The sequence below is a fragment of the Erinaceus europaeus genome, chromosome 15, assembly GCF_950295315.1.
Source record: "Erinaceus europaeus chromosome 15, mEriEur2.1, whole genome shotgun sequence".
In the NCBI taxonomy this organism is placed as follows: domain Eukaryota; kingdom Metazoa; phylum Chordata; class Mammalia; order Eulipotyphla; family Erinaceidae; genus Erinaceus; species Erinaceus europaeus.
Genome location: NC_080176.1, coordinates 17,725,596 through 17,745,204, shown reverse-complemented (window position 1 = coordinate 17,745,204; position 19,609 = coordinate 17,725,596). Strand labels below are relative to the sequence as shown.

Below are 19,609 nucleotides of genomic sequence, written 5' to 3'. Positions count from 1 at the left end.
CATCCATTCCTCTTAGGGGTCAGCCATTACCTGAAGCTGGTGGAGCAGCCAGATGGTGACTCTGAGTGCAGCAGGCAGGCAGCCGGCAGGACTGCAGGGTTAATTCTTGCATTTGCAGACGGTTCCTTTAGAAGAGGGGTTCATTCCTAAGAACTCTAAACAGAGTTTAGACAGGCCTCTTGACCTGTCCCTCCCAGAGGAAGAAACTTCCTTTTGCTCTGCCTTCATTTTGCTTTCTGCAGAAACTAGGCCACCTTAACATGTGCACCTGTATGAACACCAAGAGAATGCTAGCCTACACACTGATACTGAAGCATGCCCTCTGCCGAGGAGAAGCCTAGGGCCCGTAGTTCAAGCTGAATCACCATTTCCCTACACACTGAAAGGGCATTTACATAGCCCAGGGCAGGCTCCAGACTCCAGACTCCAAGCTGGGGCAGCGGAGTCCCTAGCTGGAGTGGACGGCCCACAGTGCAGGTGTTAGGTTTGCTCGCTTGGCCACATTCTCTGCGGTGCTGGGGTGGATTGGTGATGTCTGTCACAGGCAGGACAGAGGGTTAATGTGCTGTCTTGGCTGATGCTGGCTAGGGCTTCCTGGTGGAGGCCTGAGTGAAGCTGAGGTTTGGGAGCGTGGGTTCGTAGCTTCAGGGGTTCCCTGGGTGAAATTCACAGCCCCGTGCAGAGGGCAAGGAGAGGCAGCAGAAAGAGGAAGCCTGCTCCAGCTTGGCTGGTGGTATTTCTGTTGCTTGTTATAGCAGCACTGGGGTTTGCACAGATGTGATTTCATTGCTTCTGGGCTGGATTCTTCATTCTCTTAGTATCTTCTTCACCAGCGCTTTACTGTTCTGGGCAGACTTTTTTCAGATGAGGAGAGAAAGAGACACCGCAGCCCCCGAAGCTTGTTCTGACGTGGTGAGGGCTAGAAACCTGGGGTAATCTGCATGGCAAGACAGGAGTGCTGTCTAAGTAAGCTGTTTGACCAGCCCTTTCATTTTTTAATTTTATTTACTTTGGATAGAGACAGACAGAAATTGAGAAGGAAGGGTGAGATAGAAAGAGAAAGAGAAACATTTCGCAGGCCAAGAACCTCCTGCAGGAGGAGACTGAGGGCTTAAGCCTGGCTCCCTGTGCACTGTAATGTGTGTGCTCTACCAGGTATGCCACACCCAGCCTCTCTTTCATTCATTCATTCATTCTTTCTTTCTTTCTTTCTTTCTTTCTTTCTTTCTTTCTTTCTTTTTTTTTTTCCTACAGGGTTATTGCTGGGACTTGGTGCCTGCACTACAAATCCACTGCTCCAAGGCTATTTCCCCCCCCTTTTGTTGTCCTTGTTTATTATTGTTCTTATTGGCAAATGCTAGAAGAAGAATTGTTCTTATTGATGTCATTGTTGTTTATAGGACAAAGAGAGATGGAGAGGGGAAGATGGAGGGGAAAACAGAGGGGGAGAGAAGATAGACGCCTGAAGACCTGCTTCACCGCCTGTGAAGTAACTTCCCTGCAGGTTGGGAGCCGGGATCTTTACGCTACTCCTTGCACTTTGCGCCACGTGCGCTTAGCCTACTGCACTGCTACCCACCCCCAAAGCAGTGATTTTAATAAGCAGGGAAACCTGAGGGACTTGGGCAGTGGCGCCCAGGTGAACGTACACAAGGACTTGGGTTTGAACCCCTGCTTCTCACCTGCAGGAGAGAAGCCTCATGAGTGGTGAAGCAGGTCTGCAGGTATCTCTCTCTTTAAAAATATTTTATTTATTTATTGGATAGAAAGAGAGAAATCGAGAGAGAAGGGGGAAGATAATGAGATAGACAGAGACACCTGCAGCTCTGCTTCATTGCTCATGAAGCTTCTTCCCTGCAGGTGAGGAGTGAGGGATTGAACTGGGGCCCTTGCACATTGTCACACATACGCTCAACCGAGCGCACCACTGCATGGCCTCTTCTCTCTCCCTCTTTACTTCTCTCTGTCCTACTGAATAAAAAAGAAAGGGAAAAATAAAAGAGGAAAAAAATGGCCATCAGGAGCAGTGGGTTTGTCATTCAGGAACTGAAACCCAGCAATAACCCTGGTGGCAGAATAAAAAGAAAAAAAAAAGCAAGGAGGTGCAAAGTGCAAGGACCGGTGTAAGGATCCTGGTTCGAGCCCCCAGCTCCCCACCTGCAGGGGAGTCGCTTCACAGGCAGTGAAGAAGGTCTGCAGGTGTCTGTCTTTATCTCCCCCTCTCTGTCTTCCCCTCCTCTCTCGATTTATCTCTGTCCTGTCCAACAATGATGGCATCAGTAACTACAACAATAAAACAACAAGGGCAACAAATGGGAATAAATAAATAAATATTAAAAAAAAAAAAAGCAAGGACACTTGAACTACAAGGCTTACCTAGGGCTGTGGGCAAGGGGGGTCTAACAGCAACTCAGTAACAGTTTCTATGGAGGCTTCTGTGGGCTGGGTCACGTGTACTGGCCACGGGGACTCGGTGACCCATTCCTCCCTGATGGCTGCATCCTTCAGGGGTGGGAGAAGATTCTGCAACTATCAGTGCTCAGTCTGTGGGGCCAGCCAGCAGCCACAACCTCTGGACGACTTCCAGTCAGAAGGGAGAGGACTTTTGTCCAGGAAAAAAGTCAAGTCAGTCTCCTTGGCTGGGTGTGGGCACGGGGCAGCCTGCAGTGAAGGCGCCACCACTCCCTCTGTGCTGTCAGGAGGTCACCCGGATGTCCTCAGCCCTGTCTCCAGGTGTAGAATGGACAAGAACACCTGCCTCAGCTCTCTGAGGATGGGAGGGCACGAGGCAGGGTTCTACCCACAGAGAGATAAACACCTAGAGTGTTGCTACAGGTGTGGGCTGGGAGGGACAGGAAATGCGGTCAGTCAGATCCGGCTGAGCCTGACCAGGCAAGGGTGACCTCAGACACCAAGGTCTGCTGTGTCGGTCACATCCAGACTGAAATCCACAGCCCCCTCCAATCTAAACCTGCCCTTGTTCAGTCACTGCCACTACCTCAGCCAGCTTTATTTTTGAGTTTTTAAAGATTCATTAAGCTTTTTAAATATTTACTTATTTTCCCTTTTGTTGTTTTTTATTGTTGTTGTAGTTATTATCATTGTTGTTATTGATGTTGTCATTGTTAGATAGGACAGAGAGAAATGGAGAGAGGAGGGGAAGACAGAGAAGGGGAGAGAAAGATCGACACCTGCAGACCTGCTTCACCGCCTGTGAAGGGACTCCCCTGCAGGTGGGGAGCCGGGGGCTCAACCTGGGATCCCTACACCATTCCTTGCATTTTGCGCCTCCTTTGCGGGATCCTTAAGCTGGCCCTTGCTCTTCACGCCACGTGCGCTTAACCTGCTGTGCTACCACCCAACTCCCTCATTAAGATTTTTTTTTAGTTATCTTTATTTATTTATTGGATAGAGACAGCCAGAGGGAAGGGGATGATGGAGAAGAAGAGAGAAAGATAGACACCTGCAACACTGCTTCACCATGCCAAAGCTTTCCCCCTGCTGGTGGGGACCAGGGGCTCAAACCCAGGTCCTTGTGCATTGTATCATGTGCACTCAACCAGGTGTGCCACCACCCGGCCCCAGATTCATTAAGTTTTATGAGAGAGCAGAGCACTGCTCAGTTCTGACGTCTGGTGATGCTGGGGCTTGAACCCAGGTCCTCAGTGTGTAAATCTGAGCTCTTGCACTGAGCTATCTCCCCGTCCTGTTTCATTGTCTTTGAAGTTCTCATCAGCTTCGCTTATTTGGCTGTGTGTCTCACTGTGCATGAAAAAAAAAAAAAAAGCCATGACCCTGAGGAGGGGCGGGAACCTTGCCTGTGCCACTCCTACCTTCTGCCCTCAGAGGCTGGGCGAGAACCTGGTGTGCCGAGAAGTGCTGGGTTTCTGAACATTTACTGCACGAATGAGTGGACATATCTCCAGAATCCACAGACCCAACTGGGCTGGAGGCTCAGGAACCCAGGGAAAATTGTGAAGAATTATGTATAGGGCTGGGGAGATAGCTCAGCATATTAGAGCACAGGGCCTGCATGCCTGAGGCCTCAGGGGTCTGAGGTTCAATCCCTGGCTCCACTGTAAACCAGAACAGATTAGGGCTCTAGTCGATCTATGTCTCTCTCTGATAAAAATATTTTTTCTTTTTAAACTGAGGGAAAGAGGGTGATAGTTTCCATAGTAGGGAACATACTATACCAGGTGTGAGGACCTGGGTTCAAGGCCCCAGCACATGTGGGAGTGTCATACAGAGGTGAAGCTTCCCGAGCAGTGGAGGGGTGCTAAGGTGTCTCTCCATCAGTCTCTCTATTGTCCTGTTTTTGTCTCTATAGCTGATGCTAAAAAGAGAAAAGACTCTTCAGGGAGTGATGGAATTGTGTAGTGCAAAAGCCCTGGTGGGAATAACAACAACAACAACAACAACAACAACAATAATAATTGTGTGTAGGTCCTGTGATCTCATCTGTTTGCAGACATGTTCTTGAATCTCCTTTTTCTTTGCTTATCAAGAAATAAATTCAGTTCACTGCACAGTAATTGTGTCTTCATTGAAAATTCTGCCAGCTCTGCATTTGATTTGAGAGACTGTCTAATCTTTCACAACAAATGAAATACACGAATCAGAATTCATATATCTGCGAATATGTGTGTGGGTGTTTATGGACTAGGCCACGGAATGTCTCCAAATTGGACTAGACATTGGACTAGGTGTCTCCAAATTTGGTAGGCTGGTGACTCCAATCTCTTAAAGATAATCACATCTCCATCCCTGTGTGAAATGAATTAGACTCAAAGCCTGTGAAGTGGATGCAGTTAACACTCCACCCCATCACACACACACACACACACACACACACACATATATATATTTTGAATAGAGACAGAAATTGAGAGGCAAAGGGGGATAGAGAGGAAGAGAGACAGAGACACCTGCAGCCCTACTTTACTGTTTGTGAAGCTTCCCCCCTGCAGGTGGGGACCAGGGACTTGAACCTGGCTCCTTGTGCATGGTAACATGTGCTCTCCACCAGATTTGCTCCTGCTTGTCACCACATTGATTTTTTAAATTAAAAAATACTTATTTATTCCCTTTTGTTGCCCTTATTTTTTTAATTGTTGTAGTTGGTTATTGATGTCATCGTTGTTGGATAGGACAGAGAGAAATGGAGAGAGGAGGGGAAGACAGAGGGGGAGAGAAAGACAGACACATGCAGACCTGCTTCACCGCCTGTGAAGCGACCCCCCTAACCAGGATCCTTACTATGCCTGTCCTTGTGCTGTGCTCCACATGCGCTTAACCCGCTGCGCTACCGCCCGACTCCCCTGATTTGTTTTTTAATTGACTTCTCTCCGTTGCTCCTCAGCTGGCTGGCTACCAATGGCTTTTCCCCTTGTTTCTTGCCTATCGTCTCTGTGCCTCCACAGAGTCTGATGACCAAGGCTCATCTGCATGGGGCCTGCTGAGCTCTGTGAGGTGATGTCATGGGGGGAGCATGCGGAGCGCCCTGTCAGTCACCTGCGGGTCAGTCACCTGTGGGTGTAGAGCTAACTCCCCTCAGAGGTTGGTGCCGGGGCCTTGGGCACCCTGGCTGGCCCTCCCGCCCAGGGTGGACTGATGACACGCTGTTCTCTCCCAGGGTGACCTGCCTGTGCGCCCAGTTTGAAGCCGTCCTGCAGCATGGCCTGAGGAGGACACGAGGATTGGCACTCACGGCGGCTGCCATCAAGCAGGCAGCTGGCTTCACCAGCAAAACCGAAACAGGTACTGGGGCACCGGGAGGGTGCTTTCAGCCCCACCCCCACTTTTCAAATAACCAGCAAGGCGTTCATTGTGTGGGGCCATTGGTGAGGCTGTCTCACTGGCCACTGATGATGGTGGTGTGTGTCATCTCTGTCTAAAGGAAGCCACCTTGGGCCAGGAGTTAGTGCGCCTGGTTCAGCACACATGTACCATGTGCAGGGACCTGGGTTCAAGCCCCTGCTCCCCACCTGCAGGTGGGATCTCTCTCTCTCTCTCTCTCCCTTCCTCCCTCCTTTCTTTCTTTCTTTCTTTCTTTCTTTCTTTCTTTCTTTCTTTCTTTCTTTCTTTCTGTTTTTGTATATGTATTTATTTTGGGTAGAGACAGAGAGAAATTGAGAAGGAAAGAGAAGATGAACAGAGCCATCTGCATCTCTGCTTCACCAGTTGTGAAGCTTCCCCCTCTGCAAGTGGGGAAGGGGGACTTGAACCCAGGTCCTGGTGCATTGTGATATGTGCACTTAACCAGCTGTGCCACCACCTGGCCCCAAGGCGGGGGGGCATTTTGTGAGCAGTGAAGCAGTGCTGCAGGTCTCTCTCTCCCTCTCTCTATTGGCCCCTACCTTCTCAATTTCTCTCTGTCCTATAAAATTGAAAGAAAAAGGGGGCTGGGCGGTAGCACAGTGGGTTAAGTGCAAATGGTGTGAAGTTTAAGGACTGGAGTAAGGATCCTGGTTTGAGCTCCCAGCTCCCCACCTGCAGGGGTGTTGCTTCACAAGCAATGCAGCAGGTCTGCAGGTGTCTATCTTTCTCTCCCCCTCTCTGTCCTCCCCTCCTCTCTCCATTTCTCTCTGTCCTATCCAACAACGACATCATCATCAACAACAACTACAACAATAAATACGAGCAACAAAAGGGAATAAATAAATATTTTTTAAAAAAGAAAAAGAAATAAATAAGGGCCAGGTGGTGTCTTACTTGGTTGGTGTGTTATCATGTGCATGGGACCCAAGTTCAAATCTCCAGTCCCCACCTGTAGGAGAGAACTTTCACAAGTGATGAAGCCATGCTGCAGCTCTCTCTTTCTCTCTCTCCCTCTCTCTTTCTCTCTCTCCCTCTCTCTTGCTCCCTTTCTGTCTCCCCATTCCCTCTCAGTTTCTATCTCTATCCAATAAATAAATGAACAAATTATTTAAAAAATCAAAATAATAAATTAAAAAAAAATCAAGGAAGCCATCTTTGTGCCCAATGCTCACAGGCGCTCACAGGCCCCCCTCTGAGGGGCTGCAGCTAAGACACTTAATCTCATCAACACAGTGTGGCAATTGCTGGGGAATCGCTAATCTGTTTTGATTTTAATGCATGAGGCCAGCATGACATTCCATAATTAAATCCGCCTCCGACAGCTTGAACTGCACAGGCCCCGAGCTCAGAGTCCTCCTGCCGTTCATCTTGACGCTGTCAGATCATCCTGTGCCACGCATGCGCTCATCTGAGTGTCAGAGCCGGCACAGACCCTGTCGCTAGCCACACTTCTGGGTGTTTCTGGCATGCTGTCGGTTGTTTATATAACTCAGCTCCATTTTATTTAATTAATTTTTTTATTATTATTTCAACATCACAACTACAAAACATCACAACTACACATCACAACTACACATCACAACTACATAACTATACAACATCACAACTACACATCACAGCTACATAACTACAAAACATCAAAACTACACAACTTTTACAAAACATCAAAACTATACAACATCACAACTACACAACTACACAACTACAAAACATCAAAACTACATGACTACAAAACATCAAAACTCTACAACATCACAACTACACAACATCACAACTACACAACTATAAAACATCAAAACTACACAACTACAGAACATCAAGATTATACATCACAACTACACAACTACAAAACAACACAACTACAAAATATCACAACAACACAACTACACAGCATCACAACACATCACAACTACACAACACAACATCACAGCAACACAACACAACATCACAGCTACACAACACAACAATACAACTATACAACATCACAACTATACAAATACACAACACAACAACACAACTATACAACATCACAACTACACAAATACACAACATTACAACTTCACAGCAACACATCACAACTACACAACAACACAACATCACAATAACACAACTACACAACACCACAACTATACAATACACAACTACATAACTACACAACACACAACTACTCAAGAACACACAACTACACAACTACTCAAGAACACACAACTACACAACAACACACAACTACTCAACTACACAACAACACAACTACTCAGCTACTCAACTACACATCAACACGATGAATCCACTCACCTGGCAGCCATTTCTCCTCCTCCCTTTTCTCTTTCTTGCCTTCCTCCCTCCCTCCCTCCCTAGAGACAGGGAAATTGAGAGAGAAGGGAAGAAAAAGAGACACCTGCAGCGCTGTTTCCCAGTGGTGAAGCTCCCCCCCTGCAGCTGAGGCCCGGGGACTTGAACTCTGGTCCTTGAGCATGGTAACATGTGCTTTTCCTTTGGAAGTGAGGACTCGATCTCTCTGCCCCCAGAGTCCCCAGGATAAAGCATCTTTGCCTGACTTCATGATGGGGGTCATGAGAGGACCTGTTGCTGCTGTTAGGGCAAGAGAGAAGAGAGAGAGGGAGGGAGGGAAGGAGGGAGAGAGAGAGAGAGAGAGAGAGAGAGAGAGAGAGAGACTATTTTTCTGCCTCCAAGGTTATCGCTGGGGCTTGGTGCCTGGCTTGGTGCCTGCACTATGAATCACTGCTCCTGGTGGCCATTTTTCCCATTTTTGTTGCCCTTGTTGTTATTGCTGCTGCTGTTGTTGGATAGGACAGAGAAATGGAGAGAGGAGGGGAAGACAGAGAGGGGGAGAGAAAGATAGACACCTGCAGACCTGCTTCACCGCTTGTGAAGCGACCCCCTGTCCCCTGCAGGTGGGGAGCCAGGGGCTCGAACCAGGATCCTTAAGTGGGTCCTTGTGCTTTGCGCCATGTGCACTCACCACTTCCCTGTGGTTTGCAGTCCTTGACTTGTGGCCTTGTCACACCTCCCTTGGCCTCTCCTCTGTCCTTTGTGATGCTGACCCCAGGGGAGTTCTGAAAGCCCCCTTTGTCGTCAGCAGGGCAGCTCTGTAGTTGGGAGAAGCCTTGAGGGTGAAATGCATCTAGCAAGCCTCCTATTTGCCTTTGTGGTAACAGCCAGTCAGATGGGTGTGGAGTGAGTGCTGTCTCCTGTGATTCCAATCTAGGTTCTTCAGGTTCCAGGTTTTTCTCTAAGGCTTATTCCCCAACTTCCACCTGGTTCAGTTGGATTGCACCTGCCTACACATCCCCCCCCATCTTTCTCTGTGTTCTCTTTCTCACCACGGACTGAACCCTGGGCCTTAAGCATGTAAAATACCTTTGTGTGTCCTCCCCAGACCCAGCTTTGTTGTTGTTGGTCTTTAAAGAAAGAAGGACAGACAGTGGAGAGAGGGAGAGACTGACTGAAAGAGTAGAAAGAGACAGCATAATGGTGATGCAAACAGACTCTCATGCCTGAGGCTCCTAAGTCCCAGGTTCAATCCCCTGCACCACCATAAGCCTGAGCTGAGCAGTGCTCTGGTGTTTCTCTCTCTCTCTCCTCTCTCTTCTGTCTCTTCTCTCTCTCTCCATCTCTCTCAAAAATAAAATTAATAAAAAAAATTTAAAAAAAAAAGAAAGAGACATCATGCAACTGCTCCACCATCTATGGAGTTCCCATGCAGTTCTGGGGTTTGAACTCAGGGCCTTAAAACTCATGTTCACCTGGCAGTATGCCTCTTGACCTCACTGCCTGTTCCCTTCCTTTCTTCCTCCCTTCCTTTTCCTCCCCTTCCTTTTCCTCCCCTTCCTTTTCCTCCCCTTCCTTTTCCTTCCCTTCCTTTTCCTTCCCTTCCTTTTCCTTCCCTTCCCTTCCTTTTCCTTCCCTTCCCTTCCTTTTCCTTCCCTTCCTTTTCCTTCCCTTCCTTTTCCTTCCCTTCCTTTTCCTTCCCTTCCTTTTCCTTCCCTTCCCTTCCTTTTCCTTCCCTTCCCTTCCTTTTCCTTCCCTTCCCTTCCTTTTCCTTCCCTTCCCTTCCTTTTCCTTCCCTTCCCTTCCTTTTCCTTCCCTTCCCTTCCTTTTCCTTCCCTTCCCTTCCTTTTCCTTCCCTTCCTTTTCCTTCCCTTCCTTTTCCTTCCCTTCCTTTTCCTTCCCTTCCTTTTCCTTCCCTTCCCTTCCTTTTCCTTCCCTTCCTTTTCCTTCCCTTCCTTTTCCTTCCCTTCCTTTTCCTTCCCTTCCCTTCCCTTCCTTTTCCTTCCCTTCCCTTCCTTTTCCTTCCCTTCCTTTTCCTTCCCTTCCTTTTCCTTCCCTTCCTTTTCCTTCCCTTCCTTTTCCTTCCCTTCCTTTTCCTTCCCTTCCCTTCCTTTTCCTTCCCTTCCCTTCCCTTCCTTTTCCTTCCCTTCCTTTTCCTTCCCTTCCCTTCCTTTTCCTTCCCTTCCTTTTCCTTCCCTTCCTTTTCCTTCCCTTCCTTTTCCTTCCCTTCCTTTTCCTTCCCTTCCCTTCCCTTCCCTTCCCTCCCCTCCCCTCCCCTCCCTTCCCCTTCCCTCCCATCCTTTCCCTTCCCCTCCCCTCCCCTCCCCCTTTACTATTTTTTTTTTTTAAATAAATTTTGAGAGAAAGAAAGCAGAGCAGGAGAAAGAAAGGGTGGAGAGGGAGAGACCAGAGCATTACTCAACTCCGGCATTAGGTAGGAGCTGGGACTTGAACCTGCAGCCTTTGGAACCTCCAGCCTGCAAGTTGGGCCTCTGTGAGACTGAGCTGTCCCCACAGCCTTGCTAGTTTCCTTGACCAGCTCTCTCCATGGTCAAAGACAGAGTTCACCCACCCCCCGCCCCCCGCAACCCAGTAACCCCCAATGTGGCAAGGTGCCCAGCCACCAGGAGCCTCCACTTGGTTGGGGTGTGCTCCCTGCCCTCTGCTCTTCAGTCAGCTGAGAGCAGGTGAGATGATTATGTTCTAGCTGTCCAATTAGAGACGCTGACTTCCTGGATCTTCTGCGTCGGGGTGGGGTGGGGGGGGTGGGTCTTCATTTAAAAAAAAATGGTTGATTGCATTTAACTCAGAGCAGAGTTTATATTTTGCTCCAGTGAGTGATCTTGGGTGATGATTTCCTCTCCCCCCAAGGGGGAAGCTGCCTGTACCCATGGGTCCTGTCCCCAGACTGTGGGGGCTGCCCACCCCACTCGACTTCCTATCCCTCTGTGGCTTTCTCTTCCCTCGTTGTGCTTTTCCTTTGGCCCCACAAGCACACTAGCTCCACAAGGCCCGCAACGAGGGCTTCGCAGGACAGCTGCACGGGCGCAGAGAGAGGCTGGCCTCTGGGAGGGTGCTGCCCAGGGCCTGGGTGTTGCCCTGCGTCGCAAAATTATGGGCAGGCACGTTCACCAGGGAGGGGCCTGATTGGGGTAGGGGGTGGCTGCGGGCTTGGGCTTGGCTCTGAGAACAGGGCTCAGTGGCCTGTGCTTCCTGGCTGAAGGTGACTCTGGATGTTAGGCTTTTTTTTTTGCTTCCAGGGTTATTGCTGGGGCTCAGTGCCTGCACTGCGAATCCACTGCTACTGGAGTCCATTTCCTTTCTCTCATTCTTTCTAATTTTTTTATTATTATCTTTATTTACTGGATAGAGACAGCTAGAAATTGAGAGGGAAGGGGGTGATAGGGAGACAGACAGACACCTGTAGCACTGCTTCACCACTTATGAAACTTTCCTCCTACAGGTGGGGACCGGGGGCTTGAACCTGGGTCCTTGTGCATTGTAACATGTGCGCTCAACCAGGTGCGCTACCATCTGGCCCCCGAGGCCATCTTTTCTCCATTGTTGTTGTTGCTGTTATTGTTGCTGCTGTTGTTGTTGGATAGGACAGAGTATTTTAAGGAGGGCGGGAAGATAGGGGAGAGAAAGATAGACACAAACACCTGCAGACCTGCTTGACTGCTTATGAATTGACCCCCCTGCAGGTGGGGAGCCAGGGGCTCAAACCAGGCTTCTTGCACTAGTCTATGTGCTTCATTCTATGTGTGCTTAACCCAATGCACCACCACCCAGCCCTCAACTCTGGATGTTTTAAAGGTATTTGATCATGAGGTCTCTGAGATTGACTCAGATTTGGTCTTAGAGTTGCTGGCTTTTTAATCTTTTTTTTTTTTTTTTTAAGGGGCCTGGCGGTGGCCCACCTGGTTGAGTGAGTGCACATATTACAGTGTGCAAGGACCTGGGTTCAAGCCTCTGGTCCCCACCTGCAGGAGGAAAGCTTCAGGAGTGGTGTAGCAGGGCTGCAGGTGTCTCTCATCTTTCTTCCTCTGTACTCCCCTTTCCCTCTCAACTTCTGTCTCTATCCTAAATGGGGGGGGGGGACCCTTATTTACATGAGAGACCAGAACACCACTCAGCTCTGGTATATATAGTGCCTGGCCCATATATAAAGATTTTTAAAAAAACATTTTAAGACTTACCATACTGATCACCAAAGTCCCAATACATCACACCCAAGAGACCCCTCTTACTCCCACACTGCCCTCCTCACACTGCCCTCCCATAACCACCAGTTTTCAAAATCAGAGAGTCAGTCGTGTGTGAAGCCATCCAATAGTTGTCTTTCACTTCTTTCCTTACACCACCCCACATGATCAGCTTGGGTTCCTTCCATTTGGTCCTGAAAGACCAGATGACATCTTTTGGATGGCTAAGTAGTCTTCTGGTGAGCTAGCACACAGCTTCTTCATCCAGTCATCTGTCCATGAGCAGCCAGACATGGGTGACTCCATATTTTGGCTTTTGCAGCTGGGAACATAAGGGTACTTAGATCCATTCTTCCTCCTCCCTCCCTCTCTTCTTTTTCCTCCTTCTTTCTTTCCTTCCTTCCTCCCTCCTCCCTTCCTGCCACCAGGGTTATGGCTGGGGCTCAGTGCCAACATTCAGAATCCACTGCTCCTGACAGCTATCACCCCCTTTTTTGATAGGACAGAGAGAAATTGAGGGTAGGGGGAGCTAGGGAAGGAGACACAGAGAGACACCTGCTGTACTTACTTCACCACTCGTGAAGCTTACCCCCCTGCAGGTGAAGAGCAGGGGCTCGAACCTAAGTCCTTGCACATGGTGACATGTGCTTTTAACCAGGTGTGTCACTGCCTGTCTCTGGTGCTTATGTCCTTTCCAGGTAATCTTTTCTTGTCCCCCTAATAAATGCCTAAAATGGTACTGCAGGATCATAAGGTATTATTATTATTACTATTATTTAAATTTTTAAAAATTTATTTCCTTTTGTTGTCTTTGTTATTTTATTGTTGTAATTTTTGTTGTTGTTATTGATGTTGTCGTTGTTGGTTGTTGGATAGGACAGAGAGAAATGGAAAGAGGAGGGGAAGACAGGGAGAGAGAAAGAGAGTTATCTGCAGACCTGCTTCACCACCTGTGAAGCGACTCCACTGCAGGTGGGGAGCCGGGGGCTTGAATAGGGATCCTTATGCCAGTCCTTGTGCTTCGCGTGGCACGTGCACTTAACCCAGGTATTATTATTTTTTTGCCATGCCCAAATTATTTTTCTTTTCCTTCTTTTTTAGAAGATTTTCTTTTCTTTCGTAACCTTTTATTTATTAGAGATAGAGACAGAGAAAAATTGGAGGGAAAGGGGAGATAGAGAAGGAGAGACAGAGAAATACCTGCAGCCCTGCTTCATTCACCACTTGTAAAGTTTTCCCCCTGCAGGTGGGGACCAGGGGTTTAAACCTGGGTCCTTGCATTTTGTAATGTGTGTGCTCAACCAAGTGTGCCACCCATACTATTTCTCTCTCTCTCTCTCTCTCTCTTTTTTTTCCCAGAGCACTGCTCAGCTCAGGCTTATGGTGGTGCGGGGGGACTGAACCGGGGACTTGGAAGCCTCAGGCGTGAGAGTCTCTTTGCAGAACCATTGTGCTGTCTGCCCTGCCCCTGTACTCTCTTCCTTTATTTCATCATGCTGCTACTGCTGCTTCTCCTTCCTTTCCTGCTCCTTGCCTACATGATTCCACCACTCCCATGGACTGTTTTGTTTTTGTTTTGAGATGGAGGATAGGAGAGAGAGAAGGAACAGCTCAGCATCGCTCCACTGCTCATGAAGCCCTCACTGTGCAGGTGTCCCCACAAGGCACCCAGGGCTTGCTCCAGGTCTTCACACATGGTGACACTTGCTCTCTACCGGGCGAACTTTCTCCTGGCCCCTCCACATCATTTTTCATAGATGAACAGAAGATGAACATTTTCATACAATATTTAAAAAAAAAAATCAAAGTTAACATAGAAAGAAAGCAACGGTGCTGTAACTATCAAGCAGAGCCAAGACGGATTGGGGGTGGTGTTTGAGGCTGGTGCCCTTGCTGGAGCCGATGTGACTGCCCAGCCCTGTGACCTGCCCTGCTGGCAGTGGGGGGGGGGGGAGGGGAGGGCTCAAGACAGCACCCAGGACACAAATGGAACCTGGGTCCCCTAGGAGAGAGGGGGCTGCTCTGGAAGAAAGGGACCAGGTGCCACCCCCACCTCCACCCCACCCCGCTGGCTCTCAGTGGTACTCAGCACTGCCCAGGCCAGCTGTCCTTTCTCTCTCCCCCTCACCCCCACTGAAAAACCTTGGGAGCGGCCATTACCCCATCTTGCTGACGAGGACCCAAGACCACACACCACCTAAGCTGGCATAGGAGCTAGAATTTTACCCTCCACGCATGAACACTTAGGGCAGCCCTGAAAGCCAAAGCTTATACTCTTAGCCCCCCCCCCCCCCCCCGCCACTGTCGAGCACCCCCAGGGAGCACCCTTTCACATCCCATCCCGGTCCTGTGGGCAGTCTGCCTTCAGGAGCTGGGAGACCCCGAGGCCCCCGCCCACTCAGGAAGCTTGCCCCTCGCTCCAAAGCCAGAAGAGACGGGGAGATGCTCCAAATTAGATTACGGCCACCGCCTGTGCTAAGTGGCAGGTGAGCTGCTCCTTAAATAGACACATTAATTCTGGCTGCCAGAGCGGAGCCCTGCTGGGGTGATTCTTATCATCATCAGCTAGGAGTCTGTGGCAGTGAGTGGCCTGCAGCATTGGGAGAGGGAAGACACACCTGCAAGCGTTTCCTGTGCCTTCAAGGTCAGGGGGAGGCGGCTGCTGTCTTCTAGAAAGATGGGGCAAGGCCCAGGGTCTCTTGATCCGAAAGGCACTGGGCTCGCAGATGGCTGCCTGGTCAGTTCCTGGACAGGCTGCCGGCCAGCTCTGGCCACCACTCTGTCCAGATTCCCGGTCCCGTTTCTTGAGAGGCTTCCTGTGCAGCTTGGGCTGATGATAGGTTTAGGGAAGGGGTGTAGACTGGCGCCTGGGAGTGGGGACAGACGGCAGCCCGGAGTGGGATGCACCACTGGTGGCCTTAAAGCCGTCACTGGTACATTGACCTCAGATGATCCCACTTGGCTCTCTTCTCAAATTTGTACTCACTCCTGTGAACACCTGCATTTAGATGTTCACAGGAGTTCTTTTTCTTTTCTTTTAAAAAAATATTTATTTATTCCCTTTTGTTGCCCTTGTTATTTTATTGTTGTAGTTATTATTGTTGTTGTTATTGATGTCGTCATTGTTGGCTAGGACAGAGAGATGGAGAGAGGAGGGGAAGACAGAGGGGGAGAGAAAGACAGACACCTGCAGACCTGCTTCACCACTTGTGAATCGACTCCCCTGCAGGTGGGGAGCTGGGGGCTCGAACCGGGATCTTTATGCCGGTCCCTGTGCTTTGCGCCATGTGCGCTTAACCTGCTGTGCTACCACCTGACTCCTCCTTTCTTTCTTTCTTGCTTTTTTTCTTTCTTTCTTTCTTTCTTTCTTTCTTTCTTTCTATCTCTCTTTCTTTCTTTTTCTTTCTCTTTCTCTTTCTTTCTTTCCTTCCTTCCTTCCTTCCTTTCTTTCTTTTCTTTTTTAAGTAAAGCTTGTTTCCTTAGGAGACAGATAAAATGACTGGGAAGAGGAGGTAGAGAGGGAAAGACGCCTGTAGTCCTGCTTCCCCATAGTGCCCAGGGGCTTGAACCCGGGTCCTTGAGGATGGCAAGATGGGCGCTCTACCAGGTGCGCTACGCCAGGCCCCTAGATAGGCATAAGATCTGACACACCACCAGCGTTCGGCGTGGCCACCTCTGGGGGTGGCCCAGCTTAGGGTCACTGTGGGCGTCCTGTTCATTCTGTGTCCCCGCTGCCAAGCGGCTGGTCTGACCGCCGGCGTCCGCCCCGTCCCTCAGAGCCCGCGTTCTGGTTCTACGTGAAGGAGGTCCTCAACAAGCACGAGCTGCAGCGCTTCCACGCCCTGCGCAACATCGCTTCGGACGCCGGGCGGGGCCGCGCCTGGCTGCGCTGTGCCCTCAACGAGCACTCGCTGGAGCGCTACCTGCACATGCTCCTGGCTGACCGCCCCCGGCTCAGGTACCGGGCAGGGTGGGGCCTGGGCTGGATGGGCCCGGACTGGCGTCTCATCCCTCCATCTAGGGGCAGGTGGGCGTCCCCTTCCATGGCCCCTGTTTATCCAGTAGGGCCTTGGGAGCTGCTAGTCAGAGAATGAGAGAGGAACCCCAGGGAGAAAGCTTCATGAGAGGTGAAGCAGGGCTGCGGTTGTCTCTATCTCTTTCTCACAATTTCTGGTTATCTCTATCCAGTAAATAAATAAAAATAGTAGTAATAAAATAAAATGAAATAAAACCTGCCCTGAGTTCAGGGGGCTCTTCAGATCTCAGGGACCCAGGAGGGGGACGTGGGGCTCTGTCCTCTGTGTGTGTGTCCAGGAGCCTGAGCCCAGCAGAGACTCCTCTGTCGGCTCTGGGAGGATCAGCATGGATGGTCCAGGCAGACCATGGTGGGATCGTTGAATGGATGCAGACCCTTCCCCCCCCTGCTCAGAGACCCCTCTTTCACCTGCAGTACTTTCTATGAGGACTGGTCTTTCATGATGGATGAAGAGAGGGCAAGCATGCTCCCCACCATGGCAGCTGGTAAGCCGGGCAGGCCGGGCTGGTGGGGGCTGCTGGGTGCCTTTCCCAGGGGTGCCATGTTCCCAGGGGTGCTGTGAGGTCCCCTCCCCACTCACAGTCCCTGGGCACTGTCTTTCCTGGAGCAGCATCAAGCGCTGAGTCCCTAGTTCTAGAACCTGACACCTTTTCAGAGGAAGCACCGGGGGTCTGGGCTGTGACTTTGCAGGCAGAAAGACCAGGGAACGGGAGGTGGCAGAGAGGCGTGTGAGCCTGGTTCTGTCCCCTCACCAGCTGGGGCCCAGGCAGGTCCTGTGAACCCCAGTACCTTGCCGTCCTCCTCAGTAACATGGAGTCCCCAGCCCCATCACCACCTTGAGGGAGCCCCAGAGAATCGGCTGTGACAGAGCCGAGGGCTTAACTGTCAGCAGAAAAGCTGTGGACTTCAGCCCAATGTTACTCAGTGACTTGTCAAATCATTCAGCCTTTATCTTTCATGTGGGCAACTTGTGTCCCATCCTGTCCATGCCCCCTTCCCCACAGAGCATTTGCCCTAAGCTGCTCATGTTGAGAGTTGATGAGTCCAGCTCAGTGATGAGAACGGTCAGGCCCGAGCTCCCGCTGCAAACCAGAGCCTCTGAATTAATGATAGCTGCACATTTGTAGACACATGTAATTTACTCCCATCAGAGAGAGAGAGATGGGAGGGAAGCCAGAGCCACACTCTGGCCCCTGTAATGCCAGGCATCAGACCCTGCACCTCAGGCAGGCCAGCCCTGTGCCCCTGGCGGCAGCTTCCGTTTTTCCATCTTTTACTGGAGTGAGCGCTGCTGGTGGTGATGGTCTTTCTGCTGCTTGGTGACTCACCAGTCTGAGAGGTGCCATCGGCTCCATTCCCAGAAAAGGCGGCTGAAGCTCAGAGAGGTTCTTGGAGTGGCCAAGGCCACAGAGCACTGGGCAGCTCTACTCCCTCACCCGCAGGCAGGCTGGGCCCGGACTATCTACCCTTACCCTCACCCCTTCCTTCCTGCCAGGCTTCTGTGTCTGTCTGTCCTGCAGTGAGGGAGAGATCCTGGACAGAGTCAGTTTCCATGGCTGCTGGTGCCTACAGACCCCAGTCTGGGGGTGGTGGTGGTGTTGATTCTGCCAGCGTGTAAGGCCCGTGTGCACCGCACCATGTCCTGTCACACTGACCCCTTTCTCCTGCCACTGGGGCGACTGTCCGTCAAGAGCAGGTGCCTCAGACTTCTCCTTCCTTCCTGGGGGCAGGTCTCAACTCCATCCTCTTCGCCATCAACATCGACAACAAGGACCTGAACGGGCAGAGCAAGCTGGCCCCCAGTGTGACGTCACTGCTGAAGGAGTCCACGCAGGGCGTGAGCAGCCTGCTGCGTGAGATCACCGCGTCCTCGCCCGTGTCCGTCCTCATCAGGCCCGAGCAGGATGCCGACCCGCTGCCCGTCGTGTCCCGGAGCCTTGGTGGCGGTGAGGGGGAGAGGACCCTGGGGAGGGACAATGGGCCGAGGCCAGAGGGGGGGTCTCACCTCACAGTGAAGAAGGTCGGGGCGGAGGATGGCGTCTGATGCTCTTCCATTTCCAGGTCTCTGACCATTATCCACCCAGAGAGGCTCACGGAGACCGAGGGTGGGAACTGGGGTGGGAAAGCAGCCAGCTCACCAACTGCAAACTGGGGGGCCAGCGAGGGGGCCCCTCTGGTGGGGTGGATGTCCTGGTTCAAACCTCAGCACCACACGGAAGAGGCATGGCTGGGTATCTCTCTCACCTCTCTGCTTCTTCCTCTCTTTAAAAATTATTTATTATTTGATAGAGACTGAGAGAAATCGAGAGGAAAGGGGAAGATAGGACACCTGCAGCCCTGCTCCACCACTTGTGAAGCTTCCCCACTGCAGGTAGAGACCAGGGGCTTGAACTAGGGCCCTTGCATGTGGTGACATGTGCACTTAATCTAATGCGCCACTGCCTCCTGGCTCCCTCACCTCTCTGTCTCTCTATGGAATGTGAACTCATGCTTGCGTGAGGTCCTGACCCAGATTCTGAAAAAGAAAGAAAGGATGAAAGAAAGAAAGAAAGAAAGAAAGAAGAAAGGAAGAAAGAAGAAAGAGAAAGAAATGGAAGGAAGAAAGGAGGGAAGAAAGAAAGAGAGAGAGAGAGAAAGAAAGGGAAAGAAATGGAAGGAAGAAAGGAGGGGAGGAAGGAGGAAGGGAGGAAGGAAGGAAGGAAAAGAGAAGGAGAGAGAGAAAAGAGAGAGACCTGAAAATGAGCATGTCATCCACGGCCCTTCCTCCGTTTCCTCACCTGTCCACTCCTTGCAGCCTTGTGCTGGGCAGGGAGTCAGGTGTGCCAGGTAACTGGCGTCCAGCCTGGTGCTGGCGGTGGACAGATGCTAGTGGCAGCTGGTGCTCATACTCAGTCTGACAGCAGGGGGAGCCCAGTGCCCAGTGCAGGGGAAAGGGAACACACTGAGAGCCCTTGACATCTCTGGGGGGCAGAGAGGAGGAGGCAGTTAGCCAAAGAGAGTGGGTGTGGCTAAGATGGATTTTGCCACAAGTTGACTACACCCCTGGGTCTTCTGGGACAACAGCCCTGAGCCCTTTGCTACAGCAAAAGTGGCAGTTTTTTTTTTTGGGGGGGGAGTGCTTTGTTCTGGAATTCGCAGGCCTCTTAGAACCTGGGCCACCCCTCGGGGACTGGCAGTGATGGGGGACACTCAAGATTTGCTGCCCCTTGATGCTCCTGCCTTTCCTCCAGGAAGCCTGGCTGGAAGGGCAGAGGAA

The 19,609-nt window shown here is 50.7% G+C and overlaps 1 protein-coding gene across 3 annotated transcripts in view; it reads left to right on the top strand.

Annotated features, from left to right (window-relative positions):
- Positions 1-19,609, top strand: part of SNX29 (sorting nexin 29) — a 248,126-nt gene that overhangs the window by 45,411 nt on the left and 183,106 nt on the right. For all 3 annotated transcript variants that reach the window (XM_007534624.3, XM_060172952.1, XM_060172951.1), the window contains exons 4-7: positions 5,636-5,760; positions 16,095-16,275; positions 16,768-16,838; positions 18,084-18,299. In XM_007534624.3, the coding sequence (XP_007534686.2) occupies positions 5,636-5,760; positions 16,095-16,275; positions 16,768-16,838; positions 18,084-18,299 (593 nt within the window). The remainder of the gene's footprint in view (positions 1-5,635; positions 5,761-16,094; positions 16,276-16,767; positions 16,839-18,083; positions 18,300-19,609) is intronic.